This window comes from Varanus komodoensis, unplaced genomic scaffold (assembly GCF_004798865.1).
Source record: "Varanus komodoensis strain SLA01 unplaced genomic scaffold, ASM479886v1 scaffold5, whole genome shotgun sequence".
Taxonomy (NCBI): Eukaryota; Metazoa; Chordata; class Lepidosauria; order Squamata; family Varanidae; genus Varanus; species Varanus komodoensis.
In genome coordinates this window covers 23,132,274-23,152,229 of record NW_025336087.1, presented here as the reverse complement: position 1 = coordinate 23,152,229, position 19,956 = coordinate 23,132,274, and the positions used below count along the sequence as shown (strand labels likewise).

At 39.6% G+C, this 19,956-nt stretch overlaps 1 protein-coding gene across 2 annotated transcripts in view; it reads right to left on the bottom strand.

The window, feature by feature from the left end:
* Window positions 1-7,193: 7,193 nt before the first annotated feature.
* LOC123031173 (leucyl and cystinyl aminopeptidase) overlaps window positions 7,194-19,956 on the bottom strand; it is a 57,132-nt gene continuing 44,369 nt past the window's right edge. For both annotated transcript variants that reach the window (XM_044445736.1, XM_044445735.1), the window contains exons 13-18: window positions 19,650-19,806; window positions 18,536-18,720; window positions 16,933-17,094; window positions 15,595-15,735; window positions 14,863-14,944; window positions 7,194-13,953 (exon numbers count right to left, since the gene is read on the bottom strand). In XM_044445736.1, the coding sequence (XP_044301671.1) occupies window positions 13,822-13,953; window positions 14,863-14,944; window positions 15,595-15,735; window positions 16,933-17,094; window positions 18,536-18,720; window positions 19,650-19,806 (859 nt within the window). In that variant the 3' untranslated portion in view covers window positions 7,194-13,821. The remainder of the gene's footprint in view (window positions 13,954-14,862; window positions 14,945-15,594; window positions 15,736-16,932; window positions 17,095-18,535; window positions 18,721-19,649; window positions 19,807-19,956) is intronic.

The following is a 19,956-nucleotide window of genomic DNA, read 5'->3' as shown; positions in this document are numbered from 1 at the left end:
AAAGCCTGAAGGTACAGGCTGTCTTGTTATAAATCTGTGTAAGTTACTTGGGAAACCTCCTGACGGAACAGTGGGTTCAAAAAGTTTTAAATAACAAAGGAAAGAATTTATTTGGACACTTCCTACTAAACAAATGTTCAAATAGATGGCATCATCAGGGCATTGTGACTTCTATTTTGTAGCACTGTCAGGGAGTCTATTTGAAACTAAACAAAAAACCAAATAAAACTTTATTTTTTCTAAAATAAGAACTTGAAAAAAAAAAAGAACTTGAACTATTAACGTCATTGAACGTACTACCAGAGCAGGAGATTTCAAAAGTTCAGGTTTCCAGTCCAGGATGAGGGTGTATTGTTTTCACCCATTGCATGCACACACACAAACATGAGCTGATAAAATAGATCATTCATAATATGCATTCCAAATAATGAATATATTATACAAGGAACTATAGGTGTCTATATCTGGTTCTCTGAAGTCAGAAAAGCAACAAGCAGGATAGAGAGAAGGACTTCTGAATTTAAGCAAAGGGCAGGCAACCTGGCTCCATGCAGATGCTATGGACTACAACTCCCACCAACCTCAACCAGCATAGCAAATATAAGAGATTTTGTCTGAGTTCAGACAACCCAAGCCATGCTGACTTTTTAGCATTGATGTCTGCTGTGTTGTCTGAATTCTGCTGTGAATTCATTGATAACTTTGGTCTTTAGAAACCATGATAAGAAACAATGGTTTGTCCCATGCTTTCTCTGTACCACCATGGCTTGTCATGCTGTCTGAACCCAGAAACATGGTTTCCACAATTCTGGTATGCAACTACCACAGAGTCCTCTAGAAAGAATGGCAACCGCAGGAGCCACTCCAGTCATCTAGCTTCTTTGTGTGGACCAGTGCGGAAGAGGAAGGTGACATAGTCAGACAGTGATGCATCTTGGGATTGAATGTCAGGCGCAGTGGCTGATTGGATACACACTAACAGTGGGAAGACTTAACAGGGAGGATGCAAACCATGGTAAAGTAGAAGCCTCTTGATTGCATAGCAGGTATATCATGGTAAAAAACTGCAAACCCTGGTAACCATGCAGGGTAGCTTGCCATGTTGTGTGAACGCAGCCTATAGGTGGTGAAGACCTGATTACCTAAAGAGAATCGAGGCCTGCTTGAGGCTGACAATGAATCTAGAGCCATGAAGGTAAACATGACTTTCAAAAGAAGAGGCAAAAACAAAATAATCTAATCCCTATACCTGTGAAAATACTATAAGAAATCCTAGGACATGAGCTCCTCTGACTGCTGCAGTGCAGCTGCTTGAGATATCAATGTTCTTATTTACCTTGCCTTTTTTCCTTTTCCTGCCAAGGTCAAATTAAGACCATTAGTGTAATAAAGTGCAGGAAGTAAAGAGGTAATTAAGAGAAGAATGCAATTTCACCATCACCTTGCTCCAAGCAGAAGATGCCAACAGCATTGGTAGGGTTATACATAAGACTGTGTTTAATCTCGTTTCCCAGATTATTTTTGCTCTGGAGGCTAAGAGAATGCCGCAACTGGAAATGGAATTAGAGAAAGTTGGACTGCACAGTGTTTTATATAAAGAAGCAGAAGCAGAAACTCTCTGCCAAAGTAATCAATGCTTTTTATTTTTACATTGCAGGTGCCAACCTTTTGCTGCATTTAGAAAGAAATTATTCCTTTAGTCATCTTATTCATTAACATAAAACACTCTTTTCTTGGTTAAGGAATCAGGACTTCAAAAAAATTTAAACACGGTGTTGCCTTACCACCAGCAGCACAATCCAGCTAGCCGGTAAGTTAGTTGCATGTTTTTAAAAACTTACCAACTCTGTTCCAATTTCACCATTGGTCACGATATTAAAGTCCCCCCCCCCGCCCCATCCAGCCACCCAGCCAAAGTGAAATGCTTGCTGTCTCTGCCTATATCATAATGGAGTAGTTATGATGTGGAGATGTCTGAAACCAACTAAGACTACAAAGAGGCCAGGGGCAGGCAGAACCACCACAATGTCAACTGATCTGCAACAACTCTCTTACCCTTTGTCAGTTTATCATATTTTCCCCTTCCATCCACTCCTTTTTGCCTGCCTGACACAGATATTAATTTATACATTTTCTGTACCTGAAGCACAAGTGAGATGCACATGTTCACACAGGTACTCTGGCGTCTGGAGGTGGCCCAGTTTGGAGGCTCTTGTCAGAAAGGACCATAGGGGTGCAAAGCAAGGGCCCAGGGCCAAATCTGATCCTCCTGGCACTCCAATTTGGCCATGTGGGGTTCCCTGAAGGATCCATCTCCTTTTCCCCGATCCATCAATCATTTGGTAGCTTCCTGGCTTTTCTGAAATGTTTCCTCCGTAATATTGACATTAACATCCAGTCTTATTGAGTGTATAACTTCTTGGAAGGAAAGCTATGGCAAATCTAGACAGCACACTAAAAAGCAGAGACATCACCCTGCCAACAAAAGTGCGTATAGTCAAGGCTATGGTTTTCCCAATTGCAATGTATGGCTGTGAAAGCTGGACCATAAGGAAGGTTGAGCACTGAAGGATTGACGCCTTTGAATTGTGGTGCTGGAGGAGACTCCTGCGAGTCCCCTGGACCGCAAGACGATCAAACTGGTCAGTCCTAAAGGAGATCAACCCTGACTACTCTTTAGAAGGCCAGATAGTGAAGATGAAACTCAAATACTTTGGCCACCTAATGAGAAGGAAGGACTCCCTGGAGAAGAGCTTAATGCTGGGAACAATAGATGGCAGAAGAAGAAGGGGACGGCAGAGGATGAGGTGGCTGGATGGAGTCACTGAAGCAGCTGGTGTGAGCTTAAGTGGACTCCTGGGGATGGTGGAGGACAGGAAGGCCTGGAGGAATGGAGACCTTCCTCCATCTGGAGGACAGGAAAGTCTGGACTCCATGCGTCCATGGGGTCACAATGGGTTGGACACAACTTTGCAACTAACAACAACCACCACCCTTATGAAATATTGGTTCAGTCCAAAGGGGTGGGAATAAGGGCAGGGTGGTGAGTAAGAGGTTTGAATCAGAAGGAGCGGGAGAAGAGAAGAGGCCGCAGATGCTGTTGCTGCTTAGACTGTAGCTTTCAAGTAGGGCAGCTGGTTGGCCTCTGTGGGAACAGAATGCTAGGTTAGAAAGGCCATTGATCTGATCCAGCATGGCTCTTCTTATGTTCTTATGTTAAAGGTTTGGTTTTTAAAAATTGAGAACGCCTTTTGAAAAACTCTGACTTCAGATTTTGGGAAAAATGAGCTCTGATGGTTGGAGTCTAAACCTTTGGGATGGAGGATCAGTGCCAACTTCGTAGGAAGATGAGCTGGATGTTAAACATGGGAAAATAAACTCAACAATGTCATTTCTATTATGGTGGGAGATTTCATTAACACTGTAGAAAGATGCAAAAGAAATTTCAATTGGCCTCCATTGTGTTATGGTCCTGAGAGATTCTTTTCCAAATTTGCCAGCTTTTAAATAAAACTAGAAAAATGCCATAGTGTTTAAAAGTTTGCCCAGTGGTTTGTTATTTTTAAATACACAATATTGCTAAATGTGGAACAGTAACATTTACCATGTGGAGGAGTGAAATAACTCTATGAAACATGATACAGAAACTCCACGAGTTAACATATACATCCGGATACATAAATGCATACAAAAGCGTATGGTTAGATGAAGTAACGTTGTTTTGTATTTCAGAGGGCAATGAAAGATAATATCAGCAAAAAGCGGGTGGGGAATTCCCTCTAACAGGAACTAAGCGAAAGTTGCATAACCATAATTAGCATGGTTCAGCCTTCAAACTATGAGTAGAACATATAGACAAAATGAAAATGATTTACATGCAGTGGTACAATATTTGCCTTGAGACAGCAAATGCTAATATTGCAGGGGTTAAAGCTTTGGAGTAGAACCTGTGTTCAGATCCCCAATCAGCTAAGAAGCTATTACTTCAGTTCCACAAGGTTACTGACCCAACCTAATCTGTGAGGTTCGAATCTGAGTTCTTGTGAAGATAAGAGGGTGAATAGCTCTTGAGCTCCTTGGAGTCAGGGTGGGATAAAAATGCACTAGTTGCAGCTACCAGTATGTTTTTGTTCTTTGGCCATGCTGCCTGGGGATGATGAGAGCTGTAGTCCAATACAACTTGGAAAAGTGCATGTTGGAGCAGGCTGAATAGCAGTACCACTGAACATATTAATTGGTTATTCTTGAAGGTGCCATTAACCCTTTTGGTGGTTTTGGTGGTTTCATGTGGTTTTTGCTGTAAGCAACTAGCATAGCTACCCTTCTGCACATCAAGCCCACCCAATCTTTTCTTACAGAAGTCATCTAGAAGGAGTAACTGGCAAATGGATATGTGGCAGTCTCCTGTTCCAAGTCCTCATTGGTGCTTTACCTTGATAGAAAACCAATGAACTAGAGTGGTGGTGATCAGGTTTGAACCATTGGCACCTGAGTAAAAATCCTCTCCTTCCCATGATGTTTGTGGAATTAATGTGCAACAAGCACAGCTGCCTCTGGAAGCTGAAAATTAAGATGTGTTATGTGCATCCTGGAAGAAGAGCCATGGACAAATGTGATGAAGTCAGTCTGTTTAACCTCAGGCTCAGGGAGTCCTAGGCAGGCCTCCGCAATGGCCACGTTTGTACTTTGGCCCCACCTCCTTTTGCTCTTGGTCCCACCCCCTGCTGGAATGTGGCCACTGAGAACTTTTCCAAAATTGCATTCAGCCCTTAGGTTGAAAGTGCTCCAATCTCCTGTGAAAAGGAGATGTAATGAAGTGTTTCAGATCTCCTGCTTTAAAATACGAACTATTGCTCATGGTGTGGCAGCTGTCACCACCTGATCAACCTTACTTTGCAGCAGCTCACGAGTCAGAGCAGGCAGCTTTCTCACCACAGTGAGATCTGTCTCCTGAGCCCCTCTGGCTCACCACATGGCAGCAACTGCCACATCAAGGGATTTATGGAAGCCTCAAGTGGTGACCGCAACAAGTAACGAACAGCCCCTGACATTCGTCTTGCAAGTGGCACGACTGAGCAAATGCTGCTTAATGGCAGTGAAAGGTCTTGTGCGAAATGGGGGAGGCTACAGGTTGCGAACAGAAGTCATGTTGCCAAACTTTATCAAACCCACGGTGGTTAAATGCACAACTAGCTCTGAGAGAAGAAAAATGTTAAAACTTTGATGTTGCTACTGAATAATTTACTTTTAAGATTATGAGTGTTGAAATTCAGATGTTGGCAATTTGTAGTTGATCTCCTGGTCACATTCAATAACACTGTGGATTTTTAAAAAACCACTGTGGATTTTCAAAAAACACACTCTAGCATCACTTTTCTCTTGCTTTATGTAAAAGAATGTACAGCCTTCTGCAAACTTGAACAACTTTGGAAGAGTCACAGTGAGAGTTTGAGAAAGCCAAGTAGCTTAACTGCAGTGCACACCAATCAGTTATTTGAGAGTATTTCAAAACCACAACACAAAGGAAAGAGGGTAGGTTTGGAAATTTAAGACAGCCAAAGGTTTTCTCTGCAGAAGGCAGATCTGTTTACATCTCTGATTTACTAGTATAGCTGCAGTGCTGGCATTTAAGTTTTCCAATCAGTCATCCAGTTTTAAACATATCATCTATTCTCAATGCTACAGAGCAAAAAACAGACTTGATTTTGGAAGGCAGATACATGAAACTCAACCCAGGTTCACTATCACTCCCAGGTGGGAGCACTTTGGAAGAGGAGGGTAGTACCAGACCATTTATTTTTACTTTTAGACAAAAGTATGCTGATTTGAATTTTATACTGATAATTAAACACTTATCAGATCTTGGTAGATGGACAAGCTATAAAATGCATGTTTCTTCTTGTGTGGTTCGTATGATGGCCTCACAGGAATTCAAACCTTTATCCCCATTTCCTCATGAGTACAAGGATATCTTTTCAAGGAGACAGCAAAAATGAATCCATCAGCATGTTTTCCAGAGCAGCAGAAAACAGAAAGTCAGAATCTTTTCTATTTATCTCTCTAGGGCATTATATATTTGAAACTAGTCTACTGGGTTTTACCAGCTACAATGCAGCTTCTACTAACCAATATATAGCTATTTCATTTGAGATAAACTGTGCCTTCATCCCAAAAAGGATTTCAGGATGCTACACCAAGAACAATGTAACAAAATATAGTACAATAATCCAAAGCCTAATCATAAAACAAATTGAATACATAAAATTATTTCACCTAACTAAAAAGATTCTAATATGAATCAAATTATTCTTAAAAATAAAGTTTACAAATGCCTGTATAAATTAAAAAGGTTTTCATCAGGCACCCAAGAAACCCCAAAAATATAACATTGGTGGCCAGATGAATCTCCCATGGAAAGCCACTGCTGAATCAGAGCACCACCACAGCAAAGGCCCTCTCTTTTGTAGTTACTACTAGTGGGTTTCTCTTATGGGTTTCCCTCTGAGGCAGGGTGAAATGGGAGAAGATGCTCCTTCAGATTCTTGGGAACCAAGGAATTTAGGATTTAAAAACTAAGGTAAACTTGCACTTGTACCATGAAGCAAGTCTATGCAAAGGAGGTAAGGTCTAGCAGCTCATCACCAGCTGGGCCTTCCTTTAGATATAGCAATCCTACTAGGCAACACATTTGGAGTATCTTGAAAAGGCAGCAAATTGATGTTAATACATTTGGGGTTTCGCTACCAAGGTAGGGGCATGGGGGACTGCCTCAGATGCTGAAACAACTCGGTTAGTCCTCTTGCTTAGTCTTGGTTAAATAAAGTGGGATTCGGTATTTTGAATGATCAACAGAAAGGGCCTTCAGAGCTGGCTGGAAGGGTAGAAATCCACCAGTTCCGGCCACAACTACTTCTTCAGTAAACACAGTCATATTAAAAACAAAAGACTCTGAAAGGTTGGTATCTGCTAGAGGCAGAAGATCCAATTTACAGGTTTAGATACAGCCATAGGCACTCAACCTTGAGACTGCATTGTTACCTGAAGCCATGGAACACTTCCTTTACAAATCATTCTCAATTTAAAGCCTGTCCTTAACTGAAACAGCTGATAAAAAGTCTTCTGAAGGTTTACCAATCATCTTTGTCTTAAATATGATGAAACAGGTAAAGAGTAAAAATAGAATATACAACAGGTTAGTATTTAAAAGATTTTATTTTAATTTCACAATAAAATAAAATGTATCAGTGTTTGCAATACACATGCCCTTCTGTCAGTGCTGGTTATACATACACACAATCTTATTCAAAGTATAAGAAAATAGGCTTTATTTCTCCTTTACAAATTAAGGAAAACCACAGGTTTGCATACAATATACATATATATCACACACACACACGCAGACACATACATATGTACACACACACCATTTTCAAAAATCTTCCTCCAGACAAATATAGTACAACTTGGAGTGTTACTGTTTTGTTATGATTGTACCATGCATTTCTCTAAAGCACTAAACACAGAACTGTAATCCCTTTTCAAATTCCTGTAGTAATTCCAGAATTACTTTGATGTTACCATTATTCAGTCCAGCTTCTTGTTATCAGCAGAACTACAGATCTCCCTATAGATCTGGTGCAAATTTACTCTCAAATCCAGCCCCTTTTTAAGCCTTTGTAAATTAAAAGTCTTCAGTGGCTTTCAATCATCCATTCCATCATCATCATACCATTCCACATTTTAAAAAGGTAATCTATTTTAGATTTTTTACAGTAATTTGCTACATGATGCCATGACTAACTTAAAAAAGATGCCAGACAATTCCTTTGATCAAAGATGTTGTCACGTGTAAAGATCTGTATTTCTACTATAAACTGCAGGTTTAACTAACAGCAGTTCTAGGAGGCTTAAGTTCTTGAAGACTAAGACCTGAGAACTTGGTATGGCAAAGAAAGATTTTTAATGTGTAGAAAACTTTAAACATCTCATTAAACAGATAAAATTGTGTAAACATTTAATAGCATAATGAGAAATCATCACCAAGAAATGGTGCCTCTGAGTGACATTAACCTTTGAAATGGAAAGGAATACATACATAACACTCACAAAGGGATCTCAATTTGTGAAATACATACAAAAATACACTTAAAGGAAGTGACATTTTAAAGCTGAGAGTGCAATGAAAAATAACATCTTCCATAAAAGATTTAGGAAAGCCACTCGATCAGGCGGAGGAATGTTCTAATAGGGAACAGGTGAAAGATAGCCATATAAATACAAATCAGTTCCAAAGGGTCAGCATCTTGTAACACGGGGCTACGAATAAAAATTAAGGCCGGGTTCCTTGGAGCATTATCTGAACAATGCAATTCTCATTTCACATATGGCATCATATAACAGAGTAGCAACTTTTAAAAGTAGCACACTCCATTACAGGACTACCATCTCCTTCTCTCACACACACAATCCTAAAAAGATGTTATGTTTAGAATGCAGGTATGCATTAAATTTGTAAGAAATTAAGCCTGTATTAGCTTAGTTATGTCTAGAGTGACAACATAAGCTTTATACTTTGAGCAAATATATGCAATTGCTTTGGCTACAAGCAACTTTAGATTGCCCGTGTGGTATGCATTTTTGCAGAATATTACCCAGAAAATGGAGAAACTTTTAAGCCACAGTAACACACACCGTTTCAAGGCACTTATAGTAGAACTATAATGTAAATAGTTGCTCCTTAAACATCTGATGGGTTTCATGCTACTGGGTGACTGTCAGAGATTTCTTTATAGTCCTGCATAGTGGACAAGCTTCTGTTTCTTCCAACCTAAGTGAATGTTCTCTTCCATCCAGAAAACAATGAAATAAAGTTAGATCATTGCACAGCTTTTTATAAAATGCCTTGAAGATCACCCAGTAGTTCAAAAGACCAACATTTAGCAAGTGCACAACTGCAAGACATGCAAGTCATTCAATACATTGTGACATTCTTTTGGTTGCTACAATTTGTACAAGAAGAAAGCCAATTTGAACGTTCAAGTCTAATATCTTCAAATTCACCCTTCCTTAATAGGGTGAATGGGAGTTGAAAGGGTATCTTGCACCAACCAACAAAGTATCTTGATAAATTTCTTCAGTTCTCCTTGCCATCTCTGTTTCCTTAGTAAAGGTAACATCCACTGTCTAAGTAATGAGAGCAAAAGTCCTTTGAACATACAACTATTTTCTTCACTATGTTCAGTGACCTTGTAGAAGGCACAGCAGGACTAGCTTTGTTGGTTTTGCTCCTGACATTGTATGCTTTGGAGACCTCATCCCTTTCCAATGTCTGAATATTCAGTGTAAGAACTAGAAAAAGAAACCTATATACATACAGCTGCAGATTCACAGGTATCAGGCTAAATATGAAGACATCATTGAATCATGGCATGTCTAGTTTCCATTTAAAGAAAATGGAAGGTGCATTTGTACAGTAAATGCAAGTTTGTGCATGCAAGATGCAAATAGCAGAGTAATGTTTCTCCAGGTGAAAACAGCAGCAACGTATTAGAGCAGTGCCTCAAGTGTGTGGGGAGAACAGCTAGAAGTGCTACTCTCAAACGGATTAAGCATGACTATTTGGACTGAAGCCTATTTAGTTCCACTCCCACAGTTCAATAGGTTTTATGCACACCTAGGGAACCACTTAAATGCTCCTCATAGACATTATAAATGTGTACAACACATTTCCTGACTCTGAAGAAAACAACCAATCCCCTGTGTTTAGAGCTCTGTGGTTACATACTGGTGCTCCATGGAACTCCGGGTTATATTCATGATCTTGTTCCAATGGGACTAAAACCAGTTCAGAATAAGAAGTCTCTAGATTGAAAAAAAAGGTTTTCCTCCACTAAGCAAGCATTACAAACAATCACCTCTCTTTAGCCTATGAAAGTATGAAGACAATTGTGAAAGGAGTCTACTATTATAATATTAACAATATTTATTTCACATTCCTAACAAGACACTCTAAGGCACATGAACCAGTACGACAATCCAACTTAAAATTCAACCAATATCAATCCCATTCAGATTTCTTCCATACAGACCCGTTAAACCCAGAATGTTTGGAAACCAAAATCTGGTTGGGGGAATACACAGCTCGCAGTTTTGCACCAAGAGAACTGATTTTAGAAAAAGCAAATATCCAATGTGTTTCTGCATGTCTTTTGTGTTTTATTTATAGCACACAGGATACTGCCAAGTTAGCTATCACAGCAGCACAAAATGTTTGAGCAAACCTTGAACACCAAACTTCTGCACAGTAAGAAACTTTAAATAAAACCGAAGAGGATACTTGGATTATTGACATTAGCCCTAAATAGTAGAAAAATCTTTACACCACAAAAGCCACCCAGTATCATTCAACCTGATAAAAGCCAACTCATATTACAGTGCATTTTTCTTCCAAAAAGGACTCAGAACAGATTAAAGTTATGTTAAGACAAGACAAAATCCCTGCGAGCTGTCACTTATGGCTTGAACTCACACACATGCAAAAACTCACACATACAGGGGAAGTCCAACTCCACCAGTTCACATGAAGTGAACAGGTATTACCTGTACTCTGCACTTCAAACAATGCCATTTGTATTTTAAAGAAACAGATACTAGAGTTTTGATTGCTTTAATTAGGGAATGGGTCCCAGACAAAATCATGGGAAAGCAATTTTGAATATGCATTGCTATTTAAGAAATAGTAGACATAGAGCATATTCAAAACTGAAAAGATACATGAAAAATATTCATAAAGTAACCGTGCTTTAATTTGAACACTGTATTCTTAATTCTAAAAATGTGCATGACATTTCAAGTACAGTTCACATTTCCAGTAGCAAGCACATCTACCTACCTATCTGCACATGATCAGAGAAGAGCATTAGGTGACAGAATTCTACGGAATTCTGCCCACCAATATTGCTACAAAAACAAAGTGAAAGAGGAGCAATGCACAGGACAAAATTACAGGAGAGGAGTAGAGATCAGGAAGAGAGCTTAAGAACCAACACGTTCCCCGACAATCGGGATGGTTTCTCCTTTCACTGAAAGATAACACAGAGTAATACTTTCCTTTAGTTATATCAAAATGAGATTTTTCCAACCAGCTTTAGCACTACTTAATATTAATGATTTTGCCACCAATCTATTAGACACTCAGAAGTTCTAAAATTGTATTACCTTTAATCATTAATGCATATTGCAGTCTTCCCTTCATAATTTTTGACCTAGTTGAAAATAGAGTATTTTAATCACTATGAAGCTACATTTATTGTGAATCAGAATATGAATGCAAATCTTTTTTAGTGGTTGCAATTTGATGTCGAATTCATGGTCAAGTAGCTTGATTTGGTTCTGAGTGATGAATGAGGATCACCTAGGATAAGTGTATGAAGCAAAAACAGTAACAAAAGCCATCTGAAAGAATTGCCTGTACTCCACTCTATATCATTGGCAAAGCACCATGCAGTAATATAATTTTTCTGAGTACCTACTGAAATAAGAAGGGAAGGAAAGCCTCCTATATTGTGGCTGCGCCTCTACTAGGTCTGTTGCACTAGCAAGATGGGCTGCTTGTGCAATCAGAACTAGTGGTTCCTAATACAAGCAGTAACAGTCATTTCCAGATCTGGGCAGATCACTGAATCTCACTTGTCCAAGCAACACTAACCTGCCCCCAGTAGCACTGTGACTGATTTTTGTGTTTATTTTAGGAACTACTCATTCCTGTTGTGCTCCTGGTCTGATTGGTTAGTATAGGAATAGTTCAGGACATGGCTCAAAATCTGATGGTTCTTACTCTGATTAGACACAAAAACTCCCTCCTATCATGAACAGCAGGGAAAAGCAGCCCGCCAGTAATAACTAGAAAGAAACCCTAGCTCCTATGCTGACCACCAGAGATTTTGCACATTCTTGCTTACCTCACCTCTAGGCCATTCAACACTATTCCAGTGAATAGCTACAAAGCAATACAGGCAGAGGTAGTTGAGAACCCTCAGCATGGCAGCTTAATCCATCAGCTTCTGCCTGGCCAAACTAAATCTTTCTGAGTGGAGGTGCAGGGAGCGAGGGCTTCCAGTTATCAAACTGAAGGCTGGATTCAGGCTGGCATCTCCATCCTTCTATGCTGACTGCTTACTTGGCAAAGGTGCTTTTGTACAGACCTATGAAGCTTCTATCCTACATTTGGACAACACAAAACACTAAAATAGGAAAGAAATTCTGAATGTGCAGCAGCCTCCAAATACCTGGGAATCCAGCAGAATAGTTCAAATGGATTCAGCTCCTTGAATTTTTCATCTACTTTTACTCTGCTCAGTTTTTCCGAAATAGAAGGCTCTTAGTTAGAGAGCTTGTAGAACTGTACTGATCACTATACACATACCCTGCCTTCTGCAGGAAAAAAGGGGGCTGCTGGTGAAAACAGTGTCTCATCATATACTTTGGCATATAAAATAATCCATATAGAGGAGCTTCACAAGCCTGGGATGATTCAAGTGATTCTACACTTGAATACTGCTTTTCATGAAAGGTTTTTGGACATGTCCCACAGCTTGAAAATCATTGACTCTGGCCAAAACATAGACATGAATCTGCTTCCTGAAGGAACTGAATTTACAGGAAAGTATAAAACATCTGAATTTCAGTGTACGAAATGACACAAAAGCCATGGAATTCTTGGACTGATTATTTTGGAACTGCTGCCACAGTGTACTGCATACTGTTTGGCACATATTTGAAAATGAGAACTGAACAAGGGAGGTACATTCCGGAAAATTCCTAACACAGAATTTTGAACCAACTACAAGACCTTTTGCAGCCTTTGCAGGCAAGACTGAATGTTATTTCCAAGCATTTTACACCAACAAAGAAACACTTCTTCATAACAGGCTGCGGTATTGCTCATGGAAAATAATGACATTTACAAAAGTAAATTGTAGACTCTTAGGACTATTCCAGAAAATCTTGGACACAACATTCCTGATATAAAATGTTTTTCCAAACTACAGTTTAAATTCTGCTTGACAAAGTGTACAGGCTGGTTCCTCATAATTCTTTTGCTTAAGTGAGTCCACATTAACGTTTTGTCTTTACAAAAGCTATTTGTCTTATTTGTACGTGGTATCAGTAGCACCCAGCTCTGCTGCAGACAAAAATATTTTTTCTACTAATTATACATATCTATATATATTTCTGATAATTGCATAATTTCTAGAAAACATTTAGATAAAACAAAACCCAGAGCTCCCAAAAATCCAACTTTTGACTTATTTACTTCCATTATGTGTGTCTTAGCAGCTGTTTATAATAATGGTAATTAAAAAAAAACATGCGTCACAGCAGGTTTATTATCTCCAATTCAAGAAGTTACAGACAATGAGGAAGGCTAATTAAACAGTGTTTTGCAAAGAAAAAGCAGCTCTCAGGAGAGTTCTTGTCTTGCTTTCTCTTGTTTTTCATTCATTCAACATGTGGAAAATGGAACTGGACTTTCCTGAAATGGAAGGGAGTTGCACTACAATTTTATAGGCCATTGTCCTTGCTGTGTGCAAATGTTTGGTCAATGAAATAACATTCCCTTAATTAGTATCTATGTCCAGTCCATAACTACTCCAAGGAGAGCCAGCTTAGGAAGAGATGTACCCTGAGCTAACTAAAACCCTCTTACAGTGCAAAGAAAACTGCATTGCCCATTTTCAACCCTAGCTTTTTGCAGAAGCAAAAGAGCAAGTGTTCCAGCATTCCAAGAAGCTAATGCACGCTCTGGTGGAACTGTGATCACTATAGCAATTTGACCAGCTTTGCCAAGTTTCTTTTCATCCATTCAATATTCATCTGAATTGTCTCAATGGCTTCTTGGACAAACCGCAGTTGAGCAGTCTCCTCTGACTTTGATTCAAAGAATGTCTTAACCTGAGGTAACACACATGTGAAAAAAATATTAAAGACAAAGAAAATTAGCTTTCTTCTATTCATCCTAGCTAATATAACAGGATGTTATACAAAATGCATGTAAGGCTGAATGATGGGGAAGGAAACATTTGTCCGCAGACAGTCTCCGTGGTCATGTGGCCGGCGTGACTAAACACCAAAGTGCATGGAACGCTGTTACCTGCCCACTGAAGTGGTACCTTTTTATCTACTTGCATTTGCATGCTTTCGAACTGCAAGGTTGGCAGGAGCTGGGACGGAGCAACGGGAACTCACCCCGTTGTGCAGATTCGAACCGGCGACCTTTCAATCAACCAGCCCAGCAGCACAGCGGTTTAAACCACTGCGCCACCTGCAGGCCCCTAGTTCAGTTATACTTACACTCAAAATCTAGGCTATTTCACAGCATTTGATAATGAAAATAATTGGCTTTAATCCCAACAAGTAAGATGGAGAGTTAGGAACAGTAGTTCCTCAAGTTTTGGAAGAGAACTCCCAGATTACAGACGACCAAAAATGTATCTGCGTTAACACTAATAGACAACACAGCACATTATAGTACAGAATCTTAGTTTCTATCAAGTTTACACACTACAATAAGCCAAGACTTTTAAAAACCCTGGCTTCTTCTTAATCCTGATGCATGCTGCTTGATTGCTCCCACTCAGCTTCTCCTGGCAAGCAGCTAAACAAAAATGCAGACAATCCATCTCTGGTTTACTGCAGTCTTAAACTGGGGGTTCTGACTTATATCTCCTCAAACAAGCCAGAGTCATAAGCTATGGTTTATTCAAGCACCCTGCTTATATAATATGTTGCTGTTATCTAGAATCCTGCCTTGTCATTATGTTAGTTGCAATACTTTTCTCTGAAGTACTTTATTCAACAAACCTCAAGCAGATGTTCTGGACTTGAGAACAGGCAAGTTGTTGAAGTCACAATATCTTGGATGGTATATGATCCACGGTGAAACCTGAAATGTAGGACAATGAATGCAGACAGACCAGCCACTATTTATTCAAAGAATTGATTAATTCTTTATCAGGCCTACTTTAAAGGCTCATGGTGAATTACACTATTTACTATATTTAAATAAAAGATCAACATTCAGATCAGTTTGCTTATCCTGAATCACTAAAAGATCAATCACACAAAAGAGGTAATTACCATACAAATAGGTCTTTTACAGGGTCTCTGGCTATGCTGAGGATTTTTCACAACTTCAGAGCAGAGAGAATCTTAAAGCTAGGAAAAACCTTCTAAGAATTCCTCTTCATGTGTTTTACAAGTCACAACAGAACAGGTGAATTGGATCTGTAGGACTAAACGATCTAAAGGCTCTCAAGCACCAATGTGAACTACTTTTGGCAAGTTGTCATATTTTGCATTAACTACAACTTCAGTGACCCAAAGGGCCTCTACACTGAAGATACTATAGCACTGAAGTCTTTCCAGTAGGAAGTGATAATTCTGCAGAGTGAAAGGGAAAATTTGACAGTTGCAAGGAACTAGTGCAAGACCTAAACAGGATGCTTTACAAGTTACAGAAGTATCTCTGCAACTAACTTGTGTAACTTGCAGAGGGGGAGAGAAAGAGAGTAAATAAACATTATGAAAACCTACTTCTTTATAAGCTGATCCCAATTCTCTTTGACGAAGTCCCATGCCAGCAAGTGTCCTGGAACATTCTGACTGACTGTTTTTATAATAGTTGAGAGATCCTGGGATCTAATAATGTTGCCTTCTAGGCTTTTTTTCATTAACCTATGAAGGTAAACAGACAGAGATATTTAGATACATACTTTTCAGAGATTTGTATTATTTGCCTCCTGAACAAGATAAAAATAATTCAGGAACTATGAATGACACTCAGCTGCATAATAAATATCTGGTATAATATTTCAAGCCCTAACGTGGAAACATTTATTTATTTAGAAAATTTCTATGCTGCCCCATTCGCCGAAGCCTCAGGGCGGCTCACAAACATAAATAACTTCAATTAAAATAATATAAATTAACAGTATAAAATAAGTCGCCCTGGCCAAAGAATAAAATAAATAAATACTATTAACAGTTAAAATGACATTTGAATAAAAAGGTCTTCGCCTGGTGCCGAGACTAAACATCTCTTTAGTCTCTTGTGCTAGATGGATTGTCACTCAGGAGTCTTGCCAAAACTCCTACATGGAACCCTGTACATTGTTCAAACCCTGATAAATGAAGCCCAAGTTACAACATATGGTACATTGAATCCTCTGGCAAAAACATAGAGCAGACTCTAGTATTCAAGCAGAAAGGATCTCCAATGTATGGCGCTTCAGTGTGGTGATGCAGTAGGGCCAGTGCATGCATTCATCTCTGAATGAGCATGTTCAACACATGCAAGGACGACCTGACGGTTCATTATGATTAGGAAGAACCCTAAAGTAGCACTACCTTCTGGCTGAGAAGCCCTCTCTATTTGCATATTCTTAGCCAAGGTTGCCTACCTTTAGTTGGTTTGCAAGTGAGGACTGGAACACTTAAGCTTTCAAAGTTCTAAATTCCTTTGTCATTATATAATTCTAAATATTCCAATTAAAAGGAAGCATAGCGTGAGAAATCATAACCTGTTTTTTTTCCATTTTGATGTGACATATGAGAATACATGTCTATAAGCCAGGAGAGAAAGCAAGCATTCCTCCAGAGACAGATGCTGCTAAGGAAGAACATCCGTTCATTAACGTTAATGTCAATGGATTTGACAGTACAAATTTCTCGCTAGTGTAGAAGGACAAGGGAAGGTATATTAAATGTTCACATATTTTCCTGCCTCCCTTTTTACTGACATATAAAAATAAGCAACAAGCAGCAGTAAACAACGGATTAACCAAAGGTAATTATCATTAGGCAAGTGCGAATGAATGGCTGGCAAATCTCAGCATCTTCTTTTGTGAGGCGTGTAGAGGGATGGCTTCCTACCATATCAGTTTTCTAACATCATCCGTGCTGGCCAATGCTTCGAGGATTTTGAGCTTTTCTGGTTCAGAAACTGAAGTGGAATACATGCTTAAAAGGAAGTTCCAGCCAGCTTCAGTTTTTGCTCCAGCTGTGAATATGATCTTCATAACATCTGTTGGCAGGCTACAGAAAAAAGAGAGAGAGCACAAGCAAACCTTCATGAGAATAGTCTAAAGAGCACAGCCACATCAAAGCATTTGCTAAAGCAGTTTGAATGCTAACTCTCCTCAGAGTCCTTAACCTGATAGAGTAATTTGTAGGACACACAAGTTCACATTGTGAGACTTCTCAGAAACAGGGTAACTAGGAACCAAAAACTTACTTAAACTACTAAAAGTTACAATTCATTGTGCAAACTGAAAAAAAGAAAAATAACCCCAACCCCCAAATGGCTCACTGCACAGTGAAGAACGGCTCGCATTTCCATTAGGACACACAGCTGGTGTCCGAAAAGCCTGCATGGGTTGGCTCCTGGCCCACGCTGAGCCAAACATGAGCAACTGCAACCATATGTAGAGTGCCACTCTTGGCATATCACCACAAATGCCATGTTGAACAACTGCCAAGAGACAGTAGCTATTCGGGCCACTCACAACAGGCAGGGAGCCAATTGACTCTAGGTTTTCAAGTGCTCACAAATCGTCTGTACTCAGACAACTCATGATGATAAACAATAAAGTATCCAATGGCCATAGAAACAGATAGCTATGAAATGAATGATTCAAGGGTTGGATCGATGGGCAGTTTCATCCCAGACTTTGGTGCAGTATTGCAGCACAAGTAAATCAAGGCAAGGCTAGCAGAGCTGGAGTGTTCCACACTACGTGTCTCTAAAGTGAAGACCTCATTCCCCTTACTACAGCCTTTAAGTGAGGGTGCAGTGCACCAGTTTTAGGACATGCTGTCTGGCTCTGGCAGGCTTCCTTCTTCCTGACCCCTGGCCCATGTTGAAACATCAGCACCAGTTCTGCACCCTGAAATAAAGATCAGGAGTAAGTACCTTGTCCCACTACTGGGACTCTGGTCTTGCTACTGTGCTCAGCACAGAAACAAAAGCAGGACTGAGCTGCTGGACTCATCTTGGAGAAGGATTCTTAATGCTGCAAAATAAAGTACCTGAAATGTCTGCAGACTTTGACGAAGCTACAAAGCTAGGAAGATCTCTTCCCTTGACATGAAGCGGAAGGCTGTAAAGCTCAAGAACTCTTATCAAGTGGTGACATACAGGTCCTCTTACAGCTTTTTGGACTGCACCACTTTGCTTTACATTTGGCTGCAATGGGATCAAGGAGCCTTTACAGCAAAAAGTGCCTATGAAGGAGACTGCACAAGTAAGTGACAGAAGGCTGCTGGCAATCGTGCAAACAGGCTTGACTGCACACGTATAGTTAGATTTCTCAACAAATGGAAAATGTCAAGATGGCATGGCACTCCCACATACATACAGATTTTTTTTAAAGAGAGAGTATCATCTTCTTGATCTGGTGGTAGCCAAGCAATACAAAATACTTTCTGCACAGCCTAGTACAGGGGTATCAAACCAAGAAATCATTTTATGTTTTACCTTTCTGTCCCACTGGAGTTCTTCCATCTATTAAACAGGTTGGCCGCAGTTAAGCTGCAGTTGTTCAAATTGTGCGAGCAAGCAAATGTGAGGAGACTTGACTGCAGCTCTTGCTCTGAGGAGATTCCATTGTTTGTCCATGTCTGTTGGTCAATTTTGTCTCCAAACAGCATTTCTACCTTATTCTAGAAAACAGAAGGAAAAAGCTGCCACTTGAAAAGGTGAAAGCTTGCTACATTTGCCTTGTGCTAGGATGTAATTCATAATCCCTGAAGTGCTCCCAAACACCCATTTATGCAAACCCCCAACTGCTTATCCTTCATTCTTGGCAGCTCCCCCATTTAATTCCATTAAGGGTTCAAGATAATGGCCTGAGGAGTACTTTCTCATTGTCGTATTTATTTTGAATCCACCAGGCACCAAATGGAGTCTGTGAGGGTTTTAAAGGTCTGACTGGTGAAAAGGAGACATCAAATGTCCATGAGTTATATTCGAGGTATACAGGGCTGCTCATGCAAGCATTCTGAAATCTTTGCAAACAAGAAAAACAAATAAAAACACATTTTAATCAAAGAGTACCCATAAGCTGAAACAGTGAGAAAGATTGGCTGGTAATGCACATTTCTTAGTATGGGGGCGGGGGATTTGCAATTTCTTGTAGAACTCTGCATTGATAATATGAATTGAAAGTGAGTGTGCTCTAAAAGCTCAGCAAAAATGCCATGACACCTCAGATACAGACTGGTTTGTGGAGAATGAACTTTTATAAATGTTCTTCTGCTTTGCTGTATCACTAAGATGGCAATAATGAGCCACGAATTTCAGATAAAACTCAAAGTGCAAGTAGACATCTGCTGCATTTTTGCCCTGGGACAATTGTTTCTGTGCATGCAAGATACAAGGGCTGCAGTTACAAGCAGATACCTTCCCAGCTCCTGAGAAATTATAGTATGCTTTTAAGTGGCATGGCCTATAAATCAAATTAGATATCATTACACATACAACAGTACATAAACAAAAATAAAGCAGGATCCACACAGAGACAAATTAAATCAAGAATTTTACATAGCATCTAGCTTTCACTGTCATGCTCAAGCTACTGTCAAAAACATACCAATATTCTGGCTGAAAGGTCCTGCATCCCTCTCTTTTCAACTAGGTTGAAGATATGGTTCATTTGGTACAAAGCTTGTGTGATTGGAGCAGAGCTTTTTTCCTTCACTAGATAGTCCATCAGATCAAAAGCCTTGGCCAACGACACCTTTCCTAACCTAAAGGAGCATGAGAAGATAAAAAGCAGTCAAGCAATGCAACCAATATGCCAATCTTAACACTAAGACGTTAAACTGCCCAATCTTGTAGAATATGCAAGTTCTTGTTAATAAAACAGATACTTCATTAAAAAAAATCCAAACCTTTCT